The 26,664-nt window shown below is 53.9% G+C and overlaps 1 protein-coding gene across 1 annotated transcript; it reads right to left on the bottom strand.

Moving 5' to 3' along the window:
* On the bottom strand, positions 1-26,440 carry Slc8a2 (solute carrier family 8 member A2). Its single transcript, XM_028854914.2, has 10 exons — positions 26,314-26,440; positions 22,297-22,987; positions 17,792-18,456; positions 13,421-13,843; positions 8,806-8,909; positions 8,657-8,674; positions 6,617-6,741; positions 6,237-6,336; positions 2,594-2,872; positions 1-1,313 (listed from the first exon to the last, which is right to left on the bottom strand). The coding sequence occupies exons 2-10, from the start codon at positions 22,969-22,971 to the stop codon at positions 937-939; spliced, it is 2,766 nt and encodes a 921-aa protein (XP_028710747.1). The 5' UTR covers positions 22,972-22,987; positions 26,314-26,440; the 3' UTR covers positions 1-936.
* Between the last annotated feature and the right edge of the window lie 224 nt (positions 26,441-26,664).

Below are 26,664 nucleotides of genomic sequence, written 5' to 3' on the forward strand. Positions count from 1 at the left end.
CTCTGGGACCCTCGGTCTCCTCTTCGAGGGTCCTGCCCGGATTGGCTGGCACTGAGGGCAAAATGAACCTTCTAGAATATTGTCAGGGGAGGTCGGCTGGACTCCCTTTGATTCTCAGGCTCCTCCACTACGCGGATTCTCAAGGATGAGCGAGTCCTGCTGCCCTCTCGAAAAGGGAAAGTCTGTCGACGCCCCTTCCCCCAAGACATGCACCCTCCCGTGTCCCCCCTCCCCCAAACACACTATATATACACACACAGGCCCCTCCCTCCAAGGCGTGGCTGGGCTCTCAGAGGTAGTGGAGGGCGAGTAGGGCGCTGGAATGTCAGAAGTGGTGGGTTCAAGATGTGCCTCCTCCGGCTGAGCCTGGGGAACAGAAACTCCAAACGTCCCTTCTCCCTCTCCAAGCCTCTGAATGGGAGAGGTCAGGAAAAGCGCGCGCCCGCCCCACCTCTTGCACACACCCACTTGTTCATTCCCCTGGGGACTGCAGGGAGCTCCCTGAGGGTTGGGGGTAAGGGCGGGGATGGGTAGCATCCTGGGATGGCACAGCCTCCCTCTGAGGTACCTGGGGAGATGTTTTAAGGTCCGGGGGCACAGATGGAAGGTTGTGGCTGGCGGGGATGGAGACACGGGAGGACAGAGTCAGGCTGGGTGTCCAGGGAGGCCGAGAAGGTGGTGTCTGGTGGGTGGGTGCCTGGCTTCCGATTTCAGTTGTAACTTACAAGGGGATGGGCTGGAGCGGGGTGCCGCTGAGAAGGGAAGTCGAGGGATGGGATCCAGGCAGAAAGGGAGGCTGATCCCAGGAAGAGGGCTGGCGAGGAGGGAGCCTAGGAGAGGAGTCCCAGGGGGCCCAGGCTGAGTCTGGACAGAGACAGAGGTGGGTCCAAGAGCAAATGCCATCGAGTCCCCAACCTCACGGCGGTGGCTAGGGCCCTAGAAGCCCCGGATGTGGCAGTAAGCCTCGAGGCTGGCGAAAAGAATGTAAAGGAACCAGAGGCCCAGGAAGAGCGCAGTGGTGGCCAGCTTGGGTCCCCGCGGGCCGCCCAGCTCGCCGCCGATGTGTGGCCGGCGCCGGTACAAGAGCACTGCGATGCCCACGAAGGCGAAGACGGTGAAGAGTGTGACCGAGAAGGCCAGCGTGCCTGTACGCACCTCGAAGGGGCGGCCCTGCACCGCCCAGTACACCGCGGCCACCGACCAGGCCACACCCAGACCCAGGAACACGTTCACCGCGTTGGAGCCGGTCACGTTGCCGATGGACGCGTCCGCACACTGGTCCTGCAGCGCGGCCACCTTGCTGGCGAACGTGTCTACAAGGACAAGGCACAGGGGTGAAGAGGGGCCCCCCGTACCGCCCCTGAGCCCTCACCTACTTCCTGTGGGATCTGTCTGCATGCAGTAGGCTCCACTGTTGGTGGAACACTTCTTTGGGACTTTCATGCAATCAGTAGGCTCCACTGCCTACTTTCAGTGTCCCTCTGTGAGGCCGGCATAGCGCTATGCTAATGGGGTCCACTTTTTGATTTTGGAGGGCCTGCTGCTGTCCAGCTGTCTTCCCAGCACACCCGCTCTGGAAACAGCTGTGTGTCCCCACATGTGCCCTCCCTGCTGATAAAGGAACAAAGTCTCTCCCATCTTGTCTCGAGGGTGCTTTCCTCACCCAGGTTTGCTGGGGTTGATTTGATCGTGGCCACGGCCTTCAGGCAGAACACAGGACACCGCCCCATTTCTGTGGCAAGTCCACCCTCCCTGGTCGGACTCTACTCACATCTGAGTGAAAACTCAGAAATTCAGCCAGGGTGGTGTGCACACCTGCAATGCTAGCACTTGGGAGGCTTAAGCAAAAATATTGCCATGAGTTTGGGGCCAGCCTGGGCTACATCACCATCCAGGGCAACTGAGACCATAGATGGAGGCCCTATCTCATTAAAAAAAAAAAAAGTGCATGCCTGTAATCCAAGTTCTTGGAGGTGGAGGCAAGATGATCAGGATTTGAGGCCAGGCTCTTCTACATAGTGATTTTTGAGACCAGCCTGGGCTATCTGAGACCCACTACAAAAACCAAAACAATGAGCTGGCAAGATGGCTCCCTGGGAATAGCATGAGAACAGGAGTTTGGACCCCAGTGCTCATGTAAAAGGCCAGGTGTTGGGCTGGCAAGATGGCTCAGCGGGTAAATAAATGCACTCGTCACCGAGCTTGAGGACCCGAGTCTGAGCCCTGAAACTTACATGGCAGACGGAGAAGGAATGACTCCCTCACGCTGCTCTCAGATCTACACACTCGAACCTCTGAGAATCACTGCCCGGTTCTCACCACCTGGGTCAGTGAACTCACCTGGGCGGGGCCTGTCTCTATGGATCCTCCCCCAACAATGGATTCTGTGAGGTTTTCCGGGAACGCTGAGTCCACTCCCAACCCCTGTGGCGGCCTCCCCTTCTTCCTATGGAACCCGAGTCTGCTTTCTAATGGTTCCCCGTGACCCTGCCCACTTGCTCCGGGGTAGTGGGGTCAGCCCACACGCGGCACCCAAAGGGCCCCTCCCTGGCCCTCTCATATTTTCCTGGCGAGCCGCCTCCCGGGGTGTTACCAGGGATGGAGGTGCCCAGGGCTACGAAGACCACGGCGTTGACTGAGTCCTTGAGGCCCACTGTGCACCCAAAGTGGGAGGCCAGGTCTCCAATGAGGGCAGTGAGTAGACCAATAACCAGGATGCAGACACCGAAGCAGGCCCAGCCATGGCAGTACTCCGTGGGAGGGACGCAGGCGAACAGAACCTTCCAGAACACCGTCAGGAAGTGCATCACGTAGTCAAAGCAGGATGGCAGCCGCTCCTCCCGAGACCCGTCCTCCTCTTCCTCCTCGTCCCCTGTGGGCACATGACCCAGCTGGGGCATACACCATGCCTCAGACTTCCTTGCTTACACAGCTTCATTGTGTTAGGTTTCCAGACAGTTCCAAATGAACTGCTTTCCCAGCATGCCTTGAAGCTAAGAGAATGTTTGTCTGAGAGGAATATATTTACTTCCTCAGAATCCCTTGCAGCTAAGAGAGTGTTGGGCCCAGGTAAGTGTAATTTCCCAGAATTCCTAGCAGCTAAGAGTACTGGGCTGAGGGAAGCTTATTTGCTTTCTCAGATTTGCAGCTAAGAGAATAAATATTGGGCTTAAGTAAATTCAGTTTCCCTGAATCCCTTGCAGCTGAGAATGTTGGATACAGGTAAATATCCTTACTTTCCCAGCATCCCTAGCAGCTAGGGGAGTGTTGGGACTGGGTAAACACAAACACACTTACATCTCAGAATCCCTTGCAGCTAAGAGTTGGATACAGGTAAATATACTTACTTTCCCAGCATTCCTTGCAGCCAAAGGAGTGTTGGACGGACCCCTCAAAGCTAGAGGAAGCCACATATCCCTTGCTAAAATTACTCTGTGTCTCACAAACCCTGGCTGCTAGAGATGACCATGTCTTGAGCTAAAAATAGTCATTTCTCCAAAAGTCCTCACAGCCACGGACAGCCATCTGTACAGCTAGAAATATTCACTTTTGCAAGGAGTCACCGCAGTGACAGGGGGCTTTGGCTCCAAGGTAGACTGCCTGCCTACCATGTGAGGGGTTCTGAGTTCCATAACCAGGACCACCAACCAAACAAATGCCAAGACCCCATAGTCGGCTAAACACACTGGTTTTCCCAGAGTCTCCAGGAGCAAGACAGAGACAAACAGCCAGCTAAAATTAGCTAAGCTCCCAGAATCCCTTGAGGTTAGCAACAGCCACGTCCTCGGATAAAAATATGCCCTCTCCCAGAATCCCCTGCTTCTAGCAATGCTAAAATACACTTTCCCATAATCCCTTGCAACAGTCCCCCCCCCCACTCTGGCAATGAGACAAAAGGAGAGGTTCTGAAATGCCCTAGCTCCCTTGGTACAGGCACCCTGTGTGTGTTTATTTTCTAAGCTTTGTAGAAAGGCCCAACCTGTCCCTTTCTGTGACCTGATTGGCTTTTAGCACCCAGTGATTTGTGTGATTTGAGAAGTACAGAAGTATCTGGAACCCTGCTCAGGCTGAGCTGATGATAAGCAGGAGGCGATGAGTGGGAAAAAAAAAAAAAAAAGCAGGCTCTTGGGTGCCAAGTATTATAGCTGGAAGGGTGCTGATAAGGGAGGTGGCCAGTGGCCAGCAGGCACCAGGCCGTGAGCCGGGAGGCAAGGCAAGGCTAGGCCAGCTGCTGAATCCTGAAATTGCTTGCCAGGACCAACCACAAGTTCCCAAATTCTCTCTCTAAGAAACAGGACACCTGCAGTGGTGAGGGCAGAGCGTGCCCCCTCCCCCCAGAGGACTCCAGTCACATCCCGTTCTGTCTTTTCTAACTTACTTAACCACAGGCTTGCCAAAGAAAGAAATAAGCTTGAGCTTGTACTTATCCAAGTGGGTTTTGTGGTTTCTTGGTTCTGCGAGAGCCAAACTTTTAGCCTCAACCACAAGTAAAATGGAATTAGAAACAAAAGTCAGAAACTCAGCAGACACTCTGACCTTTCTGGCTCCCCTAATTTCTGTCTGTTCTTGCTAGGACTTGGCACCTGGAGATGCAGCAGCCATTCGGCAACCATGAGGGTAAAAACCGAGGATGAGAAGGCAACAGAGGAGCCAGATCCAGGCATGCTGGGGCATGCGTTTAGTCTCAGCACTTGGGAGGCAGAAACAGGAGGATATGGGAGTGTTTGAGGCCAGCCTGGTCTCCAGGAAGAGGTCCAGGCCAACCTGAATCACATAATGAGACTTTGTCTCAATAAACAAACAAATAGATATGTAAACAAAGAAACAAACAAATGAAATGAAACAGTCCGTGGTGAGCTCCGGCCATTCCTGATTGGGTTTTCTGCTGAACTCCTGGTACCTGAACCAGGTCGTGAGACAGCCGAGGCCAGCACAGACAGGCACAGGCTGGGACTCAAGGTTTCTCTGAGCTCTGCCCTGCATTGCACTAGGGCTCACTACTGCCCTCACATCCAGACTCCTGCTTTCTAGCCTTGGGGCCAACCCCTTCCACATAACCCCAAGTTAAATCGCCATCTCCAAATGCTCAAAGGCTTGGGTCCTTGCTGCTCCCTCTACCCAGGAGGGCCATGCTTACCCTTCCCCTCCTTGTACCCTATTGTCCCCAGTGGGAGCTTTAGCATGGTCCCTTCCAGGAAGCCTTTCCCTCACCTCAGGCTGGATCAGGAGCTTCATGTGGGCTCTCGGGGTCTCTCCTCCTACCTCTGTCTCCCCCGGGTTGTCTTGTGACATGTTTTGTGACATGTCTATCTTTTCCACTGTGCTGTGAACTCCCTCAGACACATTAAAAGTTGTGGCTTCAGAGGGCTGTGCCAACTAGGCTGGCCTCATACCTCCACAGCCCTGACTTTGAACTGCACTCAATAGTTTTTTTTAAAACATTTATTTATTTATTTATTTATTTATTGATTGATTGATTGTGTGTGTGGTGAGCAAAGGAAAACTTACAGGAGTCAGTTATCTCCTACTGTATGAGTCCTGGGAATCGAACTTAGACTGCCAGGCTTGGCAGCAATTGCCTCTGCCTGCTGAGCCATCTCCCTACCCACCACCATTTTCTTTAACCACAATTCCTTACGTATTAGTCCCTCCAGGTGAGGCCACCCCGAAGGAAACCTGATATTATGTATGGGAGGGAGCCCTGAGTTACAGCTCCAGATCTCATTATAAAATGTTTTGGAGACTTTAGGCCACCTCTGTCTCTACCTGAGCCTCAGTTTCCCCATCTGTGTCGCAATTTGTGTGACTTTCCAAGATCGAATCTGCGGATCCAGTTGCCACCGTGCCTCTGGCCACACGAGGGCGCTGCGGGTCCGCGGGAGAACTAAGAAGGGTGAGGACCACAGCAGGTGGGAAAGAACCCGGTGCCCTGGTGACTGTCTCCATGGCAACAGAGGAGCCCAGGGTTGTCTGGGGGAGGCCCGCTGCCATTTCACCTATCTATCTTCTAACTTCCTGATGCTACTACTAGGGTCCCCCTCCTACCTCGGGTGGAAATCAAAGCTACAACCCACTGCACAGTGTCCTCAACTTTCTCCTGTCTGCTTCCATCTGACTGTGCTCGCTCTCTGCCTGTCAGCTGGTCCCCATCTGTCCTCTCTGCTCCCCCCTCGGAGTACCTTTGTGTCTCTGTCTCTCCATCCCTTCCCCTGGCTCTCACCGCCCCCTTAACTTACCTGCGCTCACCGTAACTGCCTCTAAAAACTGCTCCCTCCACGAATGAGTCCCAATCACCAAGGCCAGGTTCGTTTTCTTTATAAGTTTATCCACGGTGTTCTGGGGGGAAGAGAGAGTGAATTGCTACCCATGAGTGCCCCAGGTGGTACGGCGGGAGTCTCTGGGGCTGAGAATCACACCCACAAGCCCAGTCTAGGAAGGTAGTTGCGTGCTGTCCACCATCCAGTGCTGAAGCTGGCCCGGGAGACTACCCAGGGACCCCACCGTAGTACCCAACTTTGAGGTTGGCATGTTGACATGCTCTTCCTTTCTTGAGCTGCACCCCTCCCCGACATAGCTCAGGACAGGCTCTAGGAAAGGGAAGGCCCAGGACAATCACCTTAAAGTCATAAGACTCTTCAATGATGACCTCGAGACGACAGTTCTCTCCGAGAACTGGCTTGCCCATCTCCGCTATTCTCCGAGCCTCCTCCTCCTCGGCGGTCAGCTTCCTGTCCCCATCTCCTACAGCATGAGGGGCATAGGTTAGATATCCAGGAGGCATGCCTAACAGGGTCGGTAATGACTTCACTATCTGTTCTCTCTGGGACTTCAGTGAACTTGTCCAGCTCCATCTGACCACCTGTTCCCTCAGCCTATGAGGTTCTAGTAATGGACTCCAGGTTCACACGGTGGAGGGTGTGTGACCTCAGGCAGTGCCTTAGCCTCTCTGTTCCATATTTTCTACATCTGTTTGATGGGTACAGTTATGGCATCTACCTGATAGAGTGGCTGAGTTAAGCCTGGTCCCAAATGTCACTCTAACATCACGCTCTAGTCCTGCACCCTGCACCCAGCCCTAGGCCTCATTCCCAACTCCACTCCTAGACAAGATGGCTAGCAACAAACTTAGCCATGTGGCAGAGACAGCTACCAGTTCATCCAAGTCTGTGGGCAAACAGGTGGACTACATTTCCCAACATTCCTTGCATTGGGGCACGGCCACGTGACTAAATTACAGCCAATAGAACGGGGATGGGAGAAGTGATGGAGTGGTGGGCCTCCAGGACCTCCCCTTTGATCCTGGGGATTTTCTGAAGGCAGCTGGGGGTCCAGAGAGGACACAAAACAAAGTTCAATGGCAGGCGGAGGCAGAGGATGAAAAGGCCCCACGGGAGAGGAGAACCACCTGCCGCAAAGGGAGACTGACACACTTTGTCTATGCAACAAAGCACTGCCACAAGCATTTGCTACTTACTGTAGCAAACAGGCATTGCTAGGCCTGTTTGTTATAGCAGCTGCATGACTTCTTGATACATCTTAGTCTCAGACTAATCCTAACTGTAGGCTACCGTGTAGCTCTTGCTTCTAAAGGGTGGGTCGCTCTATCCAAGCCACTGGCTCTAACCTCAACTCTGACCCCCAACTTCTAACCTTGGCACCATTTTTTGGGGGTGGGGGTGGCTCTTTTGTGACAGGGATTCTATGTTTCCCTAGCTGTCCTCCAACCCACAGAAAACTATCTGCCTCTGCCTCCCTCCCAAGTGCTGTGATTAAAGGCTTTGGCTACCAAGTCTGTCTGTTTTTTATTTATTATTATTGTTTTTTTTTTTTTTTGATAGCCCAGGCTGGACTCAAACTCTATGTAGTTGAGGATGACCTTGAGCTTCTTAACTCTCCTGCCTTCATCTCCCAAGGGCAGGGATTGCAGGCCTTCATCACCCCAGTGCCGGGGATGGGACCAAGGGCTTTGTACACACTGGGCAGGCACCCCACTGACTGAGCTGTCCTCAGCCTGACCCCACTTCTAACCCAAATTCCTCAAATCCCAACTTCAGCTTTAAAAATTTTAAATTGTGTGTGTGTGTGTGTGTATGTGCGCGCGTGCGCTTGCGTGCACATGCAGGTGATTGGGGAGGCCAGAAGGGGGCGTCAGATACCCCACGAATGGAGTTACAGGTGGTTGTGAGCAACCCAGCATGGTTGCTGGAACTGAACTTGGGTCTCCTGGAAGAGCAGCAAGTGCTTGTAACAGCTGAAGCATCTCACCAGCCCCTAACTTCAGTTTTAGCATAAACACTGACTCCGGTTCTAATCCAGTCCCATCTCAACCCCTGGCAACCACCTGTTTCGATTCTTGCCTTGGCCTAGTGGGAAGATGGATCTCATAACCCAAACCCACCCCACCCCTGTCCCAACCAATGCCAAACCTGATTCATACAGACCATGCCACAAGCTCAGATCTGATTTCATAACTTAGTTTCTTCCAACTTTGGTTATACACGTCATCCTGAACTCCACAACCCCCTCCCTTCCCAGCCCCAGCTGGCTCCAATCTTCACCTATCCCGAATCCACCTCTCACCTCCAACCTGCCCCCAAGTCCACCCCTGGGGCTCCAGGGGCTCCTCCCCTCCACACCCAGAGGTCCCTTCACTCACCTTGGTTGAGAAGCAGAGCTGGGGAGAGACAGAGACAGGGACACAATGAGAGAGTCGCTTCTCCTCAAAGCTCAGGCTCGCGAGCCCCCCCGGGGGGTCCCCAACCCTGGGCCCCCTGCTTCTCCCATAGCCATCTCTTCACCCCTCACCCGAGATGCCCCTCTTAAGCCACTGGGGCTGGCCGAGCTCGATGAAGAAGTTGTCCTTTTTCTCATACTCTTCGTCGTCCACTATCTTGACCTGAAGGGTCTTCCTGGGGGAGGCACAGGCAGGAAAAAAAGTGTCAAGTTACCCCCACCCCCACCCCAAAGCCACTTCAAGATGATACTCCCGGCCCTTGGTGGAATTTAGGAGGGGCTCCATGAAAATGCAGCCACCCCAGGACAGAGTCATGACTTTGTCCCCGTTTGTTGGAAACAACCCTAACCCCAAAGACTTAAATAACACGCATGAATGAAGCTGGGCCCTGGAAGGAGCTTGGAAAATGACTCAGTTGATCAAGCCCTCACTATGACAGCATAAGGACCCGGGATCGATTCCCCAGCACCCATGTTAAAAAGCCTGGCAGGGTGGCGTGTCTGTGGGGTGAAGACAGGCTAGACCGCCTAATTATGAGCTCCAGACCAATGAGATCTGTCTCAAAAGAGGTGGACAGTGCCTCTGTAGATGACATTTGAGGTTGTCCTCTGCCCTCCACACATATGAGCACGCACGTGCACGCGCGCTCACACACACACACACACACACACACACACACACACACACACACGTGCATGTACATGTGTGCACATAAAAAACAAAAAGCTGGATCTGTAATCCCAACTACTTGAGAGGCGGAGGAGGCAGGGGGTTACCATGAGATCAAGTCCAGCCTGAGCTATAGGAAGGAAGGAGGGAAGGAAGGAAACAACTAATTAATTAAATCTATTAGTACAAAATATTCACAGCTTCCGCCCTCCATCCTGACCACATTTGGAAAATCAGCCTAATGTGCCCAGTTCCCCCCCCCCCCCGCCAGGTTCTCTGTTCCCATGGTAACCAGGGTGAGGCAGGGAATAGCCCAATGATACCTGTCCCCTTAAGGCACTGAACCCACACACCTCCTACCCCTCCCTGCAATCTCCAAGTCCCACAGCAAGGAATGTTCACAGGTTGGGTGCCAGCAACTCTTGGCTAGAGGAACAGTGTATGTAGCCAGCCCCATAAGGCCTGGCCCCAGATCCCAGCCACACAAACACCCCACCCACGCAGTCACCAATAGAGGAAGCTCCACCAGTCACCCGCCCACATGCACAGCCATCCGCCCAGCCATCCCCCTGCAGCGCATGATCGCAGGGAACAGATGCCTGTTCGTTTGAAAGACACCCCCAGCACAGCCTGAGGCAGACACTGTCACCCCGTGGGACCCTCCTAATGCTCCTCCACGGACCTTGCTCTTTTGTGATGTGTTGCTTTTGGGTTTTGTGAGACAGTGTGTCACTATGCAGCTCAGGCTGGGCTGGAACTCACTAGGTAGCCCATTCTGGCTTGAAATTCACTATCCTCCTGCCTCTGCCTCTAAAATTCTAGGATGGCAGGCATGCCCCATCACTCCAGGCTGCCTTTCCTCTCTTCACGCCACCTGCTTTCTGTGTGTATCTCCCTCAGTGTCTCTCTCTGCTTGTCAGTGTCTCTGTCCACCATCATCTCCCTGCCACCCTCTGTGTCTTTTATCTCTCTGCCTCCATCTCTCCCCTCTCTTGGCCCTTCTCTGTCTGTATTCTTTGTCTTCGTCTCTCAGTTAATAGAGTTAACACAATCAGGTGGAAGATTCCTAACCAGGCAATAATTCAATCAACACATCTCCACAAGTGAAGTCGCACAGCACACAGAGACACTGCCATGTAGGGACAGACACCCACCTCCACTCTATGGGTTTGAAAATTATTTATTCGAGACAGGGTCTCATGGACCCCGGTGGGCCTCAAACTCTATGGGAAGGGCTGGCAAAATGACTCAGTGGGTACAGGCACTTGCCTCGAAAGCCCGGTGGCCTAAATTTGATCCACAGAACCCATGCAAAAGGTCGAAGGAGAAAGGGGACTCCCCAAAGTTGTCCCCTACTCTCCACATGTGGGCTGTAGCATGCACATCTCCACACACACCATGTACACACCAATAAATAAATAAAAACTCAGACTTGAGGTATAGACAAAGATGAGCTTGAACACCTGACCCTCCTCCTTCACTTCCTGAGTGCTGGGATTAGAGATGTGGGCTACCGCGCTACTGAAGCTGGACCCCAGAGCTTCAGGCATGCTAAACACTCTCCCAACTGGGATTCATCCCCAGCTCTGTCTGGAAAACCAGTTTTCACATTGTGGCTCAGGCTGGCTTGCAACTCATGGCAGTCCTCCAGTCTCCAGCTTCACCTGTTGGGACTACAGGCAAGCAACACCATACCCAGTTGGGTTTCAAAACAGTGTGCAGGGGCAGCTGGGGCCTCGGGAGTGGTTTGGGCGCTGTCCGCGGTGCTGAAACACCACATCTGGGAGTGGGGGTTGGATGAGGAGGTCTCCCAAGACACTCTGGGCTCCTCAAATTCCCAAGCAGACACAGTGACACACGGACATGGTGGCACACACTTTGTCGTGCGCTCTCCTAGACGCCCCACAAAACGCTAACACACAGTAGCCGATGCTCGGTGACAGGTATGTCAATCAGTGCTCTGACAGGCAACCCAGGAGAACTCCAACGGACCGGACATCGAGAGAGTCTCGCGCTAGACCAGGGAAGGGCTGTCCTGAGATCTTCCCTCCCCAGCTACTCTCCCTTGGCTCCCAGGAACTCAACTCTACTACCTCTCACCCTTCTCAGACTCCAGTCTCTCTGCCAACTTGTCTCCCCTTGTCTTGATGACCCCGGCTCTTTGGGTCTGAGTCTCTTCCTACATTCAGCCCTTTCTCTCCCGGCTGCCTCCTTCTCCTTGCGTCTCCCTGTTAAGTCTCTGACTCCTCCAGTCTCTGTGTTGATCCTGCCCAGGCCTCCACTCCAGCCTGGTTGCTCCAAAGCTCCCCTAATTAGCGCCTGCCCGTCAGAGGAAGGATGTGTTTCCCTAAACGCTAATTAGCCTCCCGTTCTCTTGTCTCCTGTAGCCACAGCTGGAAGCTTGGGCGGAGGCGGGAGGCGGGGGAGGACAGAGGGTGTCCCAGGCTGGGGAAGCCGTGTGGGGGAGGAGAGGCCCATGGGATTGCAGCAGCAGAAAGGAAGCGGGTTAGACAATCAGAAGGACCAGAACCACAAAAGGACAACTCTGCCATTCCTTCTGCCTCTTGAGTTTTGGGGAGACGAGGCTAGGGATGCTGATAGAGCTGGTCACTCCGAGCAGCCGTCACATGATCCTCCCCCCCAGCCCCAAAGAGAAATGTGGACAGCTGTGCAGGTCCTATGACTAAAGCATAACCCGAGACAGCGAGCGAGCGAGAGACTGACGACGGAGCCAGGATTCCAGAGAGGCATAGCCTGGGAGGTCAGAGATTCAGGGATGGAGAGCCGTCACCGGCCAGATGAAGGCGAGGCGGAGGCCCCAGGGCTGGAGGGAGCGCGTGGGTGGAAGGAGGAGGGAGCCAGCCGCTGCGGGGGCGGCGGGCACGGAGGAGCGGCACTGGCTGCGACGGGCAGGCGCGGGGGAGGTGAGCTCGGGCCTCCAGGGACTCTGAGGCGGTGCCAGGGACCAGAGTTTGCAATGCCCTGTCCGTCTGCGCATCTACAGGGCACACGCTGCACGCAGGCACCAACCAGTATTCAGGACCCCGTGCCCCAGGACCCCCAAATCGCGTGTCTCTTCCCTGATCCCTGGGCCCCTCAAGTTTCCCACGTTTTTCCCCAGGCTCTCTCAAGCCTTACCTCTCAGATCCCTCCCACATCTAAGGCCCCGCCCACCACTCGACCACGCCCCTCGACTCAGCCAAGCTTTCTCTAGCTTGGCCCCAGTAGGCCACGCCCACCCCAAATACGCCCCTTTCTAAAGATCCTTTACCACTTCCTTGCTTCCACAGCCCAATTGACTCTCCCACCCAAGGTCCACCCAGGCCCCGCCCATTCTCAGATTTTTCTCCCTTCTTTACAGTCAAATTCCATTTTCCAGCTTGGCCCATTCAAGTTCTTCTCCTTCCTAAAGCCCTACTGGATCTCCTCAACGCTGCACCCTCACCCCTCCCTCCCCTACCCCCACTCCGTCTACACTGGCCCGCACTACCTCCTAGTCAAGTCCATTTCACAGGGCCTGCCCTACTCTGGTGCCACACTCGGCCATAGCCCCATTCCATCGTTCAGCCAGATGCCACTTCTCAGGCCCTGCCCATCTTGGCCCTGCCCATCTCCAGCAAAGACTATTTCCCGCACTCTGCCCGCATTAGCCCTGCCCCATCCCTAGTCAAATCATTCTTCAACAACAAGCCAAGTCCATCTCTCAACAGCCACCTAGCCCTAGCCCCACCCCATTGCCTGTCACAGCTGTTCTCTGTTTTCAAGACCGGCGTTTCACTGTGTAGCACTGGCTGTCCTGGAACTCGCGCTCTGGCCTGGGCTGGCCTCGAACTCACAGAGATCCGTCTGCCTCTGCCTCCCCGAGTGCTGGGATTGAAGGCGTGCGCCACCACCGCCCGGTTTAGGGCTGTTCTTCAGGTCAGGTTTACCCCGGCCCCACCCCACTCTTAGCCAGGGCCCTTCCTCAGGCCCGCCCGCCCCTCTCTCAGGCTCCGCCTCCCTCCCACCCGCGCTCACATGGTCTCGTCATCGCCGAATTCCAGCTCTCCACAAGCGTCCTCGTAGTGCACGCCGCCGCCGCGGGCCGTGCCGTCCACGGTGCGGTAGGGAAGGCGCACGGTGCCGCGCGCACCGGAGCTGCGCACCACGCGCACGTCCACGGTGCCCATGCATTCGCTCACGTGCAGTAGGCGGTCCTGGAAGGAGAAGATGCCCGCGTGGTCGTCGTCCAGGATGGTGACGGTGGCCAGCAGCGGCGTCACTAGCCGCCCCTTGGGCCGCCCGCCGCCGTCGGGCTCGAACATGCCCTGAGCATCGCCCACACGCAGGTTCAGTAGCCGCACGAAGAAGTGCTCGTCCTCCTCGAAGATGTCGTCGTCGATGATGCCGATGCGCAGCTCTTTCTGCGTCTCTCCGGGCTTGAACACCAGCGTGCCCTCGCTGCAGAAGAGAACCAGAGGGTGCGACTCTTGTTGTGCGCACATGTGTGTGCGGTGCCCGCAGAAGCCAGAAGATCCCCTGGGGCTGGAGGTACAAGGTTGTGTGCCGCCCTGCATGGGTATTGTGACTCAGATTCCGGTTTTTTGAAAGGGCAGCCGGTGCTCGTAAACCTCTGAGCCATCCCTCCAGCCCCCCAGGATGGGCCTTAGGGTCCTACTCAGCCCTCAGGTCCTCTTACTATCTGCTGAAGTGGGAGTGCGGTGCTAGTCCCTCAGCCTCTAGATTCCGTAATTGTAACTAGCTCTAGGGGCCGTGGGTGGTGCTGGGAACGAAAGGTGAGTAGCGGAGATTTAGGGACTTTGGAACAGACCTTGTTGTTCCTCTGATTAAAAACAAACAAACAAATAGGTAAATAAATAAATAGGTAGGTAGATAAATAAATAAATGAATAAATACATAAACACATAAAGCAGGGCTGAACAAGATGGTTCTGTGGGTAAAGGTGATTGCCACCAAGCCTGATGGCCTGAGTTTGATTTCTGGGACTCACATGGAGGAGGGAGCGCAGAAACTCCCCCCATAAGTTGTCCTCTGACCTCCACACATGCATACACACGGTACACACGCAGACACAAATAAGAAATGTAATGTAAGGGCTGGATCGGTTAAGAGCACTGGCTGCTCTTCCAAAGGACCTGAGTTTGATTTTCAACACACACACACACACACACACACACACACACACACACACACACACGGTAGCTCATAACTATTTATATAATTCCAGTACTAGGGAACCTGACGCCCTCTTGGGACTTCTGTGGGTACTAAGCACACACGTGGTGTGCAGACATATACATGCAGGTAAAACACTCATACACATAAAACCAAACAAAAACAACTTTAAAAATGTAACCTAAAATTAAAGTAAAACAAAAAAACCCTCAAAAGCTGAGCATGGTGATGCAGCCATACCACAGCCACTCACTGGGGGATTCTATGCAGGTTCCCGATGGGTGTGTCATAACCCTCAGCCACTCACTGGGGGACTCTACACAGGTGCTCTGTGGGTATGCCACACCCCATACAGTCTGAGATGTTAATGAATTCTGAACCCTGCAGATGAGGGGTTCAGTACCACGTTGGACTGGGGCTCTGGGACTGGAAAGTGGTAGCCTCCATTACTATGACCAGCTTTATACAAAGGTTTTCTAGGAGAATCCCAGCCCGGTGGGAGGGACCCAGGAAATCCAGGGTCCTAGAACTAAGTGGCAAGATCAGGAACAGAGGGGCAGGGGCTCCGGTTACTGCAGCCCTTGCCTTGACAGACACTGTCCTCTGTGGCTCCCAGCTGGGACCACCAGCTGCGAGCCCACCTCAACCATGGAGTCAGCTGTGTGACCTCCGACCTCAGGGTCTCAGATGTACGACAGAGCCAAGAGCAGCAGATTATCTCATTGCTTGAGGAGGGTTCACTGAGTTCATATAGAAGCACTCAATGAAGTGTACCTGGATGAGGTGGCTCACAGCTATAAAATTAGCACTTGGGAGGCGGAGGCAGGAGGATCACCAGTTTGAAGCTTGCCTGGGCTATACAGCCAGGATGGCGTCAAGCAAAATAAAACCAATCATCTAGTGATATTTTGGGCACATTCATGTTAGAATCACAGAATTCTACAGGCTGGGATTGTGGCTTAGCTGGTAGAGCAATTGCCGAGCAGCCATGACAGTCCGGTTCCATCCCCAGGTCTGCACCAACCAGGTGTGGTGGTGCCTGCCTGTGGTCTCACCACTCAGGAGAGGCAGGTAGTGGATGAGGCGTTCAGGAGCACCCTGGGCTATATACAAAGTTCCAGACCAGCCTGAGCAACAGAAGATTTTTGCCTAAACAACAAAAACCTGGGAATTCCAAAATAAGATACTTGAGATCCCAACGCAGGGGATAGCAGAACATGGAGATAGCTGCATCTTTATCAAATAATTGAACTGGAGCCTACCAGCAACAAAGGAGCAGACACTGTGTAACTGTGAAGTCCACCAAGGATGCAGTTTTCCTTCCTGGCCTCCAGCAGGAAGGCAGCAAGGTAGGTACACAACTCCATCTCTTTTGGAAGAAATATAAGGTCAACTCAAAACGCCGACGGTTCCAGGACTTGGCCTAGCTTCAGATGCACAGGGACCGAGGAGAGGGGAGAAACCCGATGGCGAACATGCTTGATGCACAAGCCTGAGGGCCTGGGTTCAGATCCCCAGGGCCCACATGTGATCCCCACCCCAGGAGGTAGAGACGGGATCCCTGGAGCAGACTGGCTAGACTAGCTGTACCTGCAAATTCTGAGTTTGATGGGAGCACTTGTCTCATGAATGAGGTGGAAGAGAGATCAAGGGTGATTCCCAACACCACATGCACCCTCACACAGGTGCACCTAAACACATTCAAACACTCCTATACACACGTATGCACACGCCACTCACTCATACATATGAAAATGGGAGAAAAGAGAAACGGAGACACAAAAGTCATGGCGAGTCTGAGAAACAGCCAGAATGAAGGGCGCCATTGAGCTGTGGCATTCAAGTGCCATGTGTACTTTTGGATTTATAGGAGGAAAGGGAAGAGGATATGCCAAAGAATGCCATGGAGACCCTGGGAAATGCAAGCAGGTCCTGGAGATTCACCATGTCCACTCTGCTAAATTTTATTAAATTAAACAAACAAACAAACAAATAAACAAAAAAACTCCAGCATGCTGGGAGGTGGGGGTGCATGCCTTTAACCCCAGAAGAGGCAGAGGCAGAGGCAGGAAGATCTCTGAGTTTGAGGCCAGCCTGGTCTACAGAGCAAGTTCCAGGACAGCAAGGACTACACAGAGAAACCCTGTCTTAAACAAACAAACAAACAAACAAACAAATAAACAAACAAACAAACACCATCATGGTCCAGAAATAAGAGGCACAGACAACTTGTGAATGTTAAAGGGAAAATCTCAAAGGCAACTTTCTCTTCCCCAGAATGGTGTCTGGTACATTTGGGGAGCGGGAGAATTGTGACATATGACCAACACATGTCCTCCAGGAGGCCAAGAACTTGGTAAAGTTTAAGGTATTACAAAGGTGTACCTGTGCACCAAGAACCACAGGTAACTGGGGCAAGGTGGAAAGCAGTGTGGCTCCATCAACACATCACCTGTAACGGCATGTGGTAGGCACTCTGTAAATGTATTTAAGCAGCAGGGAGGCCATTTCCTCCCAGACCGGAGTTTGGGTGTGGCTCGGTGGTAGAGAAGCCTCTGCCTAGAATCCCCCAGTGAGGGGCTGTGGCTGTGGCTCAGGGGTAGAGCACCTGCCTAGAATCCCCCAGTGAGGGACTGGGTTGTGGCTCTGTGGTAGAGCCCCTGCCTAGAATCCCCCAGTGAGGGGCTGGAGGTGTGGCTCAGTGGTAGAGCACCTGCCTAGAATCCCCCAGTGAGGGGCTGGGAGTGTGGCTCAGTGGTAGAGCCCCTGCCTAGAATCCCCCAGTGAGGGGCTGGGGGTGTGGCTCAGTGGTAGAGCACCTGCCTAGAATCCCCCAGTGAGAGGCTGGGGTGTGGCTCAGTGGAGTAAAGGAATGAATGATGGCTGGATCATTAAGGAATGAATGATGAATGAATACATCCATTCTACAGATCTGCATACAGTAGGGAAGGGAGACACTAAAGGCAGTCCTGAGGCTCAGCCCAAGGAGGCACCATGTCTCCTTTTCTCTCGTGTGACTTGCCCAGGACCCCACTTATACTTGGACTCACTTGGACCTGGGATATACCGGTAGTGAGATTTAGGTGGGCCCGAGAACCTCCCGGACCAGGACTCACCTGCATTTGGATCCACCTGGGCCCGAGAACCTCCCGGACCAGGACTCACCTTGACGTGGGTCCCACTTGTACCTGAGTCACATGTTCCGGGACTCACCTGTACTCATAGTCTGATCCTGCCTTGGCAGAGCCATCCTCCGTGCGGTAGTCCACATAGAAGGTGCTGTTGCCCTCCCCGCCCTGGCAGGCCACCGACAGCAGCACGGACCCGCAGTTCTCCAGGCAGTGGTAGAGGCTGGGCTCAAAGAAGATGCGGCTGGCGCCGTCGTCCTCGTCGTCGGCCGTGCCGTCGTTGGCCCCGGGCCTGCGGGCTGCATCCGCGGCGTGCCTTCGAAGCACGTTGCCCGCGCCCGTCATCAGCCGCGTGGCCTGGATGCGGTAGAAGGCACGGCTCTTCTGCTGGTGCAGCAGTGCGTAGTACTTGGCGATGCCCACCAGCTGCTCCAGGTCCTTGTCCGGGTGCTTCTGCTTCAGGTCCTTAAGAATCTGGATGACCTCACGCCGGCTGGCGTCCAGCTCGCGTGCCTCGGCAGGACCTGTGCCCAGCGCGCCCAGCTCACCTGGGATCTCGGTGCCCACGAATGTACCGTCCAGCTCGATGCTCTTGGGCGGGTCGCCCTCTGCCCCAATGATGATTCCGCTGCGAGGGTCGGTGCGGTAGCGCTTGTACACGTACTTGTAGAAGAGCAGCCGCTTGTCCGCCATCCAGGCGAACACCACGCACACCGGGAAGAAGACCAGTGTCAGCAGCGCCTCCCACACCTGTAGGTGGCAGACTGTGAGCACTCTGCATGCTGTGTCTCTCTCCTGTCCATATCTGTTCACTTCTGTTTTTCCTGGATTCTTCACACATATACTCACCTATCAAGCCATCCATGTGTCCACCCACCTATTCATCCATCCATCCATCCACCCACCCATCCACCCATTTGTCCTACGCATCCAAACATCCCACTCGTATACGTCTAGCCACCCACCCACCCATCTATCCATCCATCCATGTGTCCACCCACACATCCACCAACCTATCCATTCATTTCATCTACCCATATATATACCCACTCATCCATCTATCCATCCATCTATCCATCCATCCATCCATCCATCTTCCATTCATCTATCCATGTGTCAACCCACCTATCAACCCATCCTATATATCCATGTGTCTACTCACCCACCTATCCATCCATCCATCCACTCATGTGTCCACCCATACATCCACCCAACTATCCATCCAGCTGTCCTATCCATCCATCCTCCATCCATCCATGTGTCCACTCATCTATTCATCCATTTATCCATCCATCCTCCATCCATCCATGTGTCCACTCATCTATTCATCCATTTATCCATCCATCCATCCATCCATCCATCCATCCATCCATCCCCTACACATCCACCCACCTATTCATCAACCCCATCTGTGCTAGCTGGTGCTATATCAATTTGACACAATCTAGAGTCCTTTGGAAAGAGGAAACCTCCATTGAGAAGATGTCCCCAGCTAACTGACCTATGTGCAAGCCTCCCATGCATTTTCTTAATCAGTAGTTGATGTGAGCCAACCTAGCCCGTTGTGGGTGCTAGTTACTTCTGGGTAAGTGGTCCTGGGGTGTATAAGAAAACAAATTGAGCAAGCCTGGGGGAGCAAGCCAGGAAGCAGCACTCCTCCATCCCCTCTGCATCAGCTCCTGTCTTGTCTTCCTTTGATGATGGGCTGTGATTTGGGAGTGTAAGTGTGGTGGTTTGAAAGAGAATGACCCCCATAGGCTCATATGTTTGAATGTTTGGTCCCCAGTTAGCGGACCGGTCTGGGTAAAGATTAGGAGGCGTGGCCTTGCTGGAGTAGATGTGGGCTCATTGGAGAAGGTGTGTCACCGGGGGTGGGCTTTGAGGTTTCAAATGCCTATGTCAGACCCAGTGTCCACCCCACTCCCCTTCTGCCTGTCCAGTGGTCTTTCCCTTCAACTCAGCTTACTTATACTCACAGGCCCTAGCATGAGGCTCCTCTGTGCGGGATGGATGTGCCGCAGCACACACGTTTACTTGGCTCTGTGAGAGCATCTCAGCCTCTCAGTGTTCACTCAACACTGACTTCTGGAGAAGCTGGTTGCATCAATGATTTCATTTGTGGGAAGCAGAGCTCCGGTGACTCTGTTCCAGGCACACCGATTCAAGGCCTTCCTTGCAAAATGATTTCAGTCATCCTTACAGCAGCCCTGGGAACTCAGCACTGGAAAGACCCACAGACAAAGGAACTTGTCCAAGGACACAGAGGGTTTTTAGCAGAGGTCGGATTTGAACCCAGACACTTGGCTTCAGGGTCTATGAACCAAGCCTCTTTTTCTATGGTGACCTAGGACACCCCCTTTCATGGCTCAACTGTGAAAATAGAGGCTCAGAGAGGGTATGGGCTTTGCTTGAAGTCACATAACAATTGTGGGGACATCTGGAGCCAGGCTGATCTCCTTGATGCTCCTGGACTCTGAGGACTCTGGGCACCACTTCTCCATCTGGAGCTCTGCCATGCTCCATCATCCCTCTGCCCTCTGGGTCACAACTGGCTCTCATGTCTTCTCCACTCTGCCCCTCCCTACCTCTCACCTATAGTGTCTAAAACTCCTTCTTCACAGCTCTCTCGCTCTCTCTCTCTCAAAAATATGTTTGACACAATCTAGAGTCCTTTGGCAAGAGGAAACCTCAGTTGAGAAGATGTCCCCAGCTGACTGGCCTACGGGCAAGCCTTCCATGCATTTTCTTAATCAGTAGTTGATGTGAGACAACCTAGGCCTTCCATGCATTTTTTAAAATCAGTAGTTGATGTGAGACAACCCAGTGTGTGTGTGTGTGTGTGTGTGTGTGTGTGTGTGTGTGTGTGTGTGTGTATACACTCTGGGGAAGTGGCTTAGTGGATAAAGGTCTTGGCATGCAGGCATGAGGACTTGGGTTTGAATCTCAGAACCCCAGATAAAATGCTAGGTGAGGGGGTTGTGTCTGTAACCCCAGTGCTGGGAAGGTGGACACAGGAGGACCCCTGAGCTCAAGGGCCAGCATGTCTAGCCAAACGGTGTTCTCCAGGTTCAGAGAGAGACCCTGACTCAAAGCATAAGGTGGAGAGCAACTGAAGAAGTCCCTGACACTGACCCCTGTATTTGCACACATATGCCCACTCACAGGAAAGCCTACACCTCACATACTCACACAAAGAGTATTTTGGATCCTAAGTCAGGATACTGTCCTTTTTAAGAGAACCCGAAAACTGTCCAGTGCCCATCCTGTACTTCTGCCAGGGCTGCTAGGAGCTCAGTATTATAGCCATAGTTTAGGTGTAAACTCTCTTTGATCCTGTAGTGTCTTTTTTTCCTCTCCCTTCCTCTCTCCCTTCTCTCTCTCACTTCCTTCTTCCTTCCCATACTGGGGATGGAACCCAAGACCTCATGAGGGCTAGGAAAATACTTTACCCCTTAGCTACATCTCTACCTCCTTTTGTTTTTCTGAAACATTCTCACTGTGTTACTTACCCAGGCTGAACTTGAACTCACAGCAATCCTCCTACCTCAGCTTTCCTAGTGCTAGGATTACAGGCATAAGCCCCGACGCCCAGATAATCCCTGCAGCCTCCACTTTGATGCCAACCCTAAAGCACTTTTATGTCTGGGTCCTTCTAGAGCAGGATCTGTTAAGTGACAGGAGTTAACAGATCACGTACGGCGTGAATGAGTGAGTCTTGGGCACCACAGATAAATTATGCATGTGCAGAAACGAATTAGGCCAGACCCATGAATAAATTATGCAAATAGAGGCAGCCGTCTTAGAATTGTGGGAAATAAATTAATCGAATGTTGTAAAGGAAGCTGAGGACAGGCTGGGATGCAGGTGAAGACACTGGACGCGGAAGAGGTGGAGAACTGTGGGAATCGGGGTGTGAGCCAGGCAGCTGTGAGTTTTGAGTTTGTCTCGGCGTGGAAATAAATTATGTAAAGTGGACACCGGCCTCTGCTGGTGTCTCTGCCAATTGGATGGGAGTATAAACGACACTGAATCTGAACTGAAGATGAATAATGAATGAGCCATGCAAACTGCCCCTGTCTCTCCGGCCCTACGGAGAGATAAATTATGCAGATGCGGGTACCATAGATGCCAGTCCGTGGATATATTATGTAAATGTACCAAGTTACTCAAATTGATTTGCGCTGTCAGAACACAGGGGGGTGTTGGGGGGGGGGCTGGCCTATGCCAGTGTAGTGTGAATTATGCAAATAGAGATGTCTTATTGCAAAGTCAGGAATAAATTATGCAAAAGAAGTGCTCTCAGGTAACTATGTGGCAAGCCGAGGCATGTTTTACATGGACCTTGGGCTCTGTTAGCCCTTGCACAGCCTTGGGAATTACCTTCTGGGTGGGCACAACACTCTCTACTTGCATCTCTGACTCAGCTGCTTTTGGCTCAGCCCTCCGGTGCAGAGCGTGACTGGCACAGCTGTATCTGGTGGTTCTGTTCACACACACACACACACACACACACACACACACACACACACACACACGCTCGCAGACGCTCCAAAGCCACCAGGCTCCCCTGGGGTGTTGGTCATCACTCACCTGGACCACGCCTGGGGAGAAGACTGCTAGAATGAGATAAAGCCAGACGTAGGCAAAGATGCTCCAGGAGGCCGTAACGAAGAAGACCCTCAGATGCTTGATCTTACGGCTCTCGCCAGCCGGGATGACATACACACACACAGCGATGACCACAAACATGTTGAAGGCGGCGCTGCCCACGATGGTACCCGGGCCCAGCTCACCCGCCTGGAAGTTGTGGCCGCAGACCTCGATGACAGACAGGAGAATCTCAGGAGCTGAGGAGCCCAGGGCCATGAGTGTGAGGTTGGACACGGTCTCATTCCAGATGCGCACAGTGCCCACGCTGGTTTCCCCGTTGGCCTTGGTGATGGTAATCTCCTTCTCCTTAGACGTGATGACCTCAATGGACGCCATAAAGCGGTCAGCAATGATAGACACGCCCAGGAACATGTAGACCATGGCCACAAAGTACACCACGGCTCTTGCAGCCTTGTCTCCCAGCGATGGGTCGTCGGGCTCCCACACAGGCAGCAGCACCCCTGGCTGGCAGCGGTAGGAACCTTGGCAGCCGCCTGGGCTGGCATCGCTGTCGTTAGCAGGGGGAGGCGGCAGGGAAGGCGTTGGAGTGGCCTCCCCCATGCAGTGGGGTGCCCCCAGAAGGAGCACAACCCCCACCAAGGCCAGGGGAGCCATGAGGAGTGGTGGGGTCCTGAGGGGAGGAGCAGAAAATCAAAGTGAGTGAATCAGATGTCTCTCTGTCACTCAAAAGGCACAGTGTGAGCTGGGGGTGTGGCTCAGTGGTAGAGCCCCTGCCTAGAATCCCCCAGTGAGGGGCTGGGGGTGTGGCTCAGTGGTAGAGCCCCTGCCTAGAATCCCCCAGTGAGGGGCTGGGGGTGTGGCTCAGTGGTAGAGCCCCTGCCTAGGATGGTTCACCACCAGCACTGTCAAACAATAAAGTCCTAGTTTGTTAGGCTACAAGACAGAGGTGAACTGGGGACCAGCACAGGAGACAAGGAGACTCAGGAAAACACAGAGATAACCACATGGACACCCAGAGGAAAAGACATAGGAATGCCCAGGAGAGAGGGGCCTCGTGAAATGCTAGAAACATAAATAAATCAGAATACCTTGGGAGCCTGCAGCCAACCATCACACACTCTATGAATCAGCAGCTCTGTTCCTAGGACAGGCTTATAAACCCGTCTCACCAAAAGGTCCCCAGGAGAACGTCCATGTCAGCTTTTTCTATAACAGAGCCAACCTTGAAAGAACCCAGAGCCCCTCCAACAATTAAGTGCAGAAACAGCAGTGGAGTAGTATACTGCCCTATGCAGGGAGGGAATGATGGCTGGATGTGATGGCCCAGAAGAACCGGATCCTGAGACATGGGGCGGAGTGAAAGAAGCCAGACACGGAGAAGGCGGGAGGCCTCTGTGTGAGCAACGCTAGTCATGTCAACGTGGCCTTCGAGGGGGCTGTGGTAGGTTCCGGGTCTGAGTGGCTATTTTTGTCTTTCTGTGTTTACTTTATGTTTTATTACATTTTATTTACTTGGGGGGAGATGGTAAGTGTGCCTTGTCCAAAGGAGAGGTGTGAAGAGAGAACTGATTCTGCGAAGTTGCCCTCTGACCTTACACGTGCACACAATAATAAATTAATTATAAGCACCCACGAGCTCCCATCTATCCTCTTTCCAGAACATTCCACAGCCTGCCTGCCCTGTTCCAGCCATTCTCCCCTCGGCTGTTCCTTGAGTACACCATTCAGGTTTCTCCCTGGGAGCCTCAAGGCCTCTTCTTCTAGGGCTTCATTCTTGTGTCACCTTCTCTGACTGTCCTTGCCAAGATGACACCTGGCCTTTGGGGAGGAGCCTTCCACTCAGCCCACAAAGTAGAAGACCAAGGCTCAGAGAAGTGAAGCAATTTTCTCAGGTCACCCAGCATCCACTCTCCCCAGAAGGGTGCCCAAGGTCTGAGCGGGATCCCGCCCCGCCCTCGTGTTGCTATGGTAACCCAGTTGCCTATTATAGAGAAAAGGCGGGCCAGAGGAGCTGTCACCTGAGCCGTCTGCCCTCTTAGGAGATGCCCTGGGGTACCTCCAGCCTCAGGTCTCCAGGAATTTCCACCTTCCATGTCAGCCTGAAAAGTTCCTCTGGAAGTCTAACCCACAGCCTGCCCCAACTCACACCCACAGACCAGGAGCAGGTTCTCTGGGGGAGGGAGGCAGCATGTTGGCAGAACTTCCCGAAAAGGAGTGAGCAGGGTGTGTGTGTGTGTGTGTGTGTGTGTGTGTGTGGGCAGGGGCGGGCAGAGGGGTGATTCTTAAAGGGCCACTGCACAGTTAGCCCCCTAGGCAAGGCCCTTAATGATATATCTAATTAGCAGCCCCTAATTAGCAAACACTCAGGCGTAATTATGAACCCACCAGGATTCCAAGCAGACTCCCCTTTGCTTCTCTCTCCTCCCTCTTTGGCTTTTGGGAGAAAGAGAGAAGACCCAGAAAGTCAAGAATCTATGTAGCCACATCTGACTGCCTCTTTTGGGGAGGGTGAGAAGACTGGGAAGTTCTCCAGGAAGACCAAGGTCAGGGGACTAGTGTTTGCCTGCCCAGGGGCGGGGTCATCGGTCTATTCAATTCCTTTTGCCATCACCCAGATTTCCCCCCTTTCTTGCTGGGTCTTGGAAGAGGGACTCAGGAGAGAAAGCACTAGATAAATATTTGTGAAACTCATGGACAAGAGGTCTGAGCTTTGTCTGTCTATGGTTGGGGCAGCCACACTTTCTGCTCCAAGCCTTGAAAGCTAATCTGGGTGTAGACTCAGCGGCTGCAGGATCAGGTTGAGTCCAGGAGGAGCCCGCAGGGCAGATGGTAACATCTCAGGGCTCCGACCGACTGAGGCAGTGGCATCCCCAACCTGGTAGGCTGGTGGCCAGCTAGGTTAGTGCTGAGTGTCCTGTTCTGCCTGGCATTCCCAAAATCCTCCCTCAGGGCAACCACAGCAGGGTGAGGACCTGGGGTGTATCCTAACTGCTGGGGGAGGGGGGGGGAATGCAGAGTAGAACACAGAATTCAGAACACACACACACACACACACACACACACACACACACACACACAGGCTGTCCGTCCATTAGCCACACAGCACACACAGGGTTGCAAATTGCAGAGAGGTAAACTGAGGCTGGTAGGGGCGAGAAAGGACTTGGCCAAGCCAGAGGCAGAACAGAAATGTGGTGTTAAGGCGTGAGGCTCCTAACCCAGTGATCTTTTAAGCCATCTGGAGTTCCCACACGCCTGCCACACAGGGCGGGGACCTTGTGGGCATGCAAAAGCTCACTCCGGCTCTGGCCCAGGTGTTGGCCACCACCTCGCCCACCTTCCCCAGAGCCCTTCCTGGGTGAAGGAAAGCGACGTCGGCTGAGTCCCTCTGTGGAACCCCAGAAGGTCTGCTTTCCCACCCAACCTTGCAGGTGTGAGGCCGGAGGGATGGAAGTGAGACTGTGGGAAGGGCCTGCCTAGCCTGACCTTAGAGCAGTGCCCAGGAGTACGAAAGTGTCTCAGAGTTGTCCAAAGAATGAATGGACAAACAGTGAGAGGTATGTGAGTTAGACTTTGGAAGGACTGGTCTAATGTTACACAGGTTAGGCTGCAGGCAGGACCAGCCTCAGAATATCAGGGTTGGGAGGATGGGGAGACCTGGGCTAAGGAGGGGTGAGGAGGAGTTGGGGGCACTCCAGGCCCTCGGGGGAGTCCACGCTGCGGGGGATCAGCCTCCTTCAGGTCCCTGTGCATCAGGGGCGGAGACAGAGGTGTGTGGGTGTGAATTGGCTGCAGCCAGAGGGAGAGGAGGGGAGAGACAGAGACCCAGGTGCCCAGAAACGGACAGATAGACACACACCATACACATGGCGCACGCGGAAAGCGGAAAGCCGGGCAGCCAGGACTCGGAGCCAGGGCTCAGGAAGCCCCCCGCACTTGACGAGGCGGCGCAGCCTGGGTTCCCGCAGCCCCCGGGCGGCCGCGCTGGGTTCTTACCTGCGGTGCGGCCGGTCCGGTCCCCGCTGGGCCGCCGCGGTGGGCGCCTCCGCCCGAGGAGGAGAGGGAGAAAGAGGGAGAGGAGCCGGGGACTGAGGGAGAGCAGGGAGGAGGGAGGAGGAGAGGGGATGCCAGGAGGGGAACCGGGAGGAGGGCGGAGCCCAGGGGAGGGGGCGGGGACAGAGGAGCTGGGGGGCGGAGGGAGGAGTCCCGGGGAGGGGGCGGGGACAGAGGAGATGGGGCGGGGGAGTCAGCGGAGAAGATGGACTAGGTTGAAGGAGGGGGAAGCCGCTGAGGGGAGGGGATGGAACAAGTGAGCAGGGGAAAGGACCACTAGGAGGTGGGAGGGAG

Source organism: Peromyscus leucopus, chromosome 1, assembly GCF_004664715.2.
Source record: "Peromyscus leucopus breed LL Stock chromosome 1, UCI_PerLeu_2.1, whole genome shotgun sequence".
NCBI classification, from domain to species: domain Eukaryota; kingdom Metazoa; phylum Chordata; class Mammalia; order Rodentia; family Cricetidae; genus Peromyscus; species Peromyscus leucopus.

Bases quoted from the DNA above. Each gene is read 5' to 3' on its own strand.
- Slc8a2 (XM_028854914.2), bottom strand. From the start codon at position 22,971: ATGGCTCCCCTGGCCTTGGTGGGGGTTGTGCTCCTTCTGGGGGCACCC. The intron at 6,337-6,616 runs GTGATTGTCCTG...TCTTCCCCCCAG, and splicing joins AAGAGTCTTATGACTTTAAG to AACACCGTGGATAAACTTAT. The intron at 2,873-6,236 runs GTAAGTTAAGGG...ATGTGCCCACAG, and splicing joins GGCAGTTACGGTGAGCGCAG to GGGACGAGGAGGAAGAGGAG.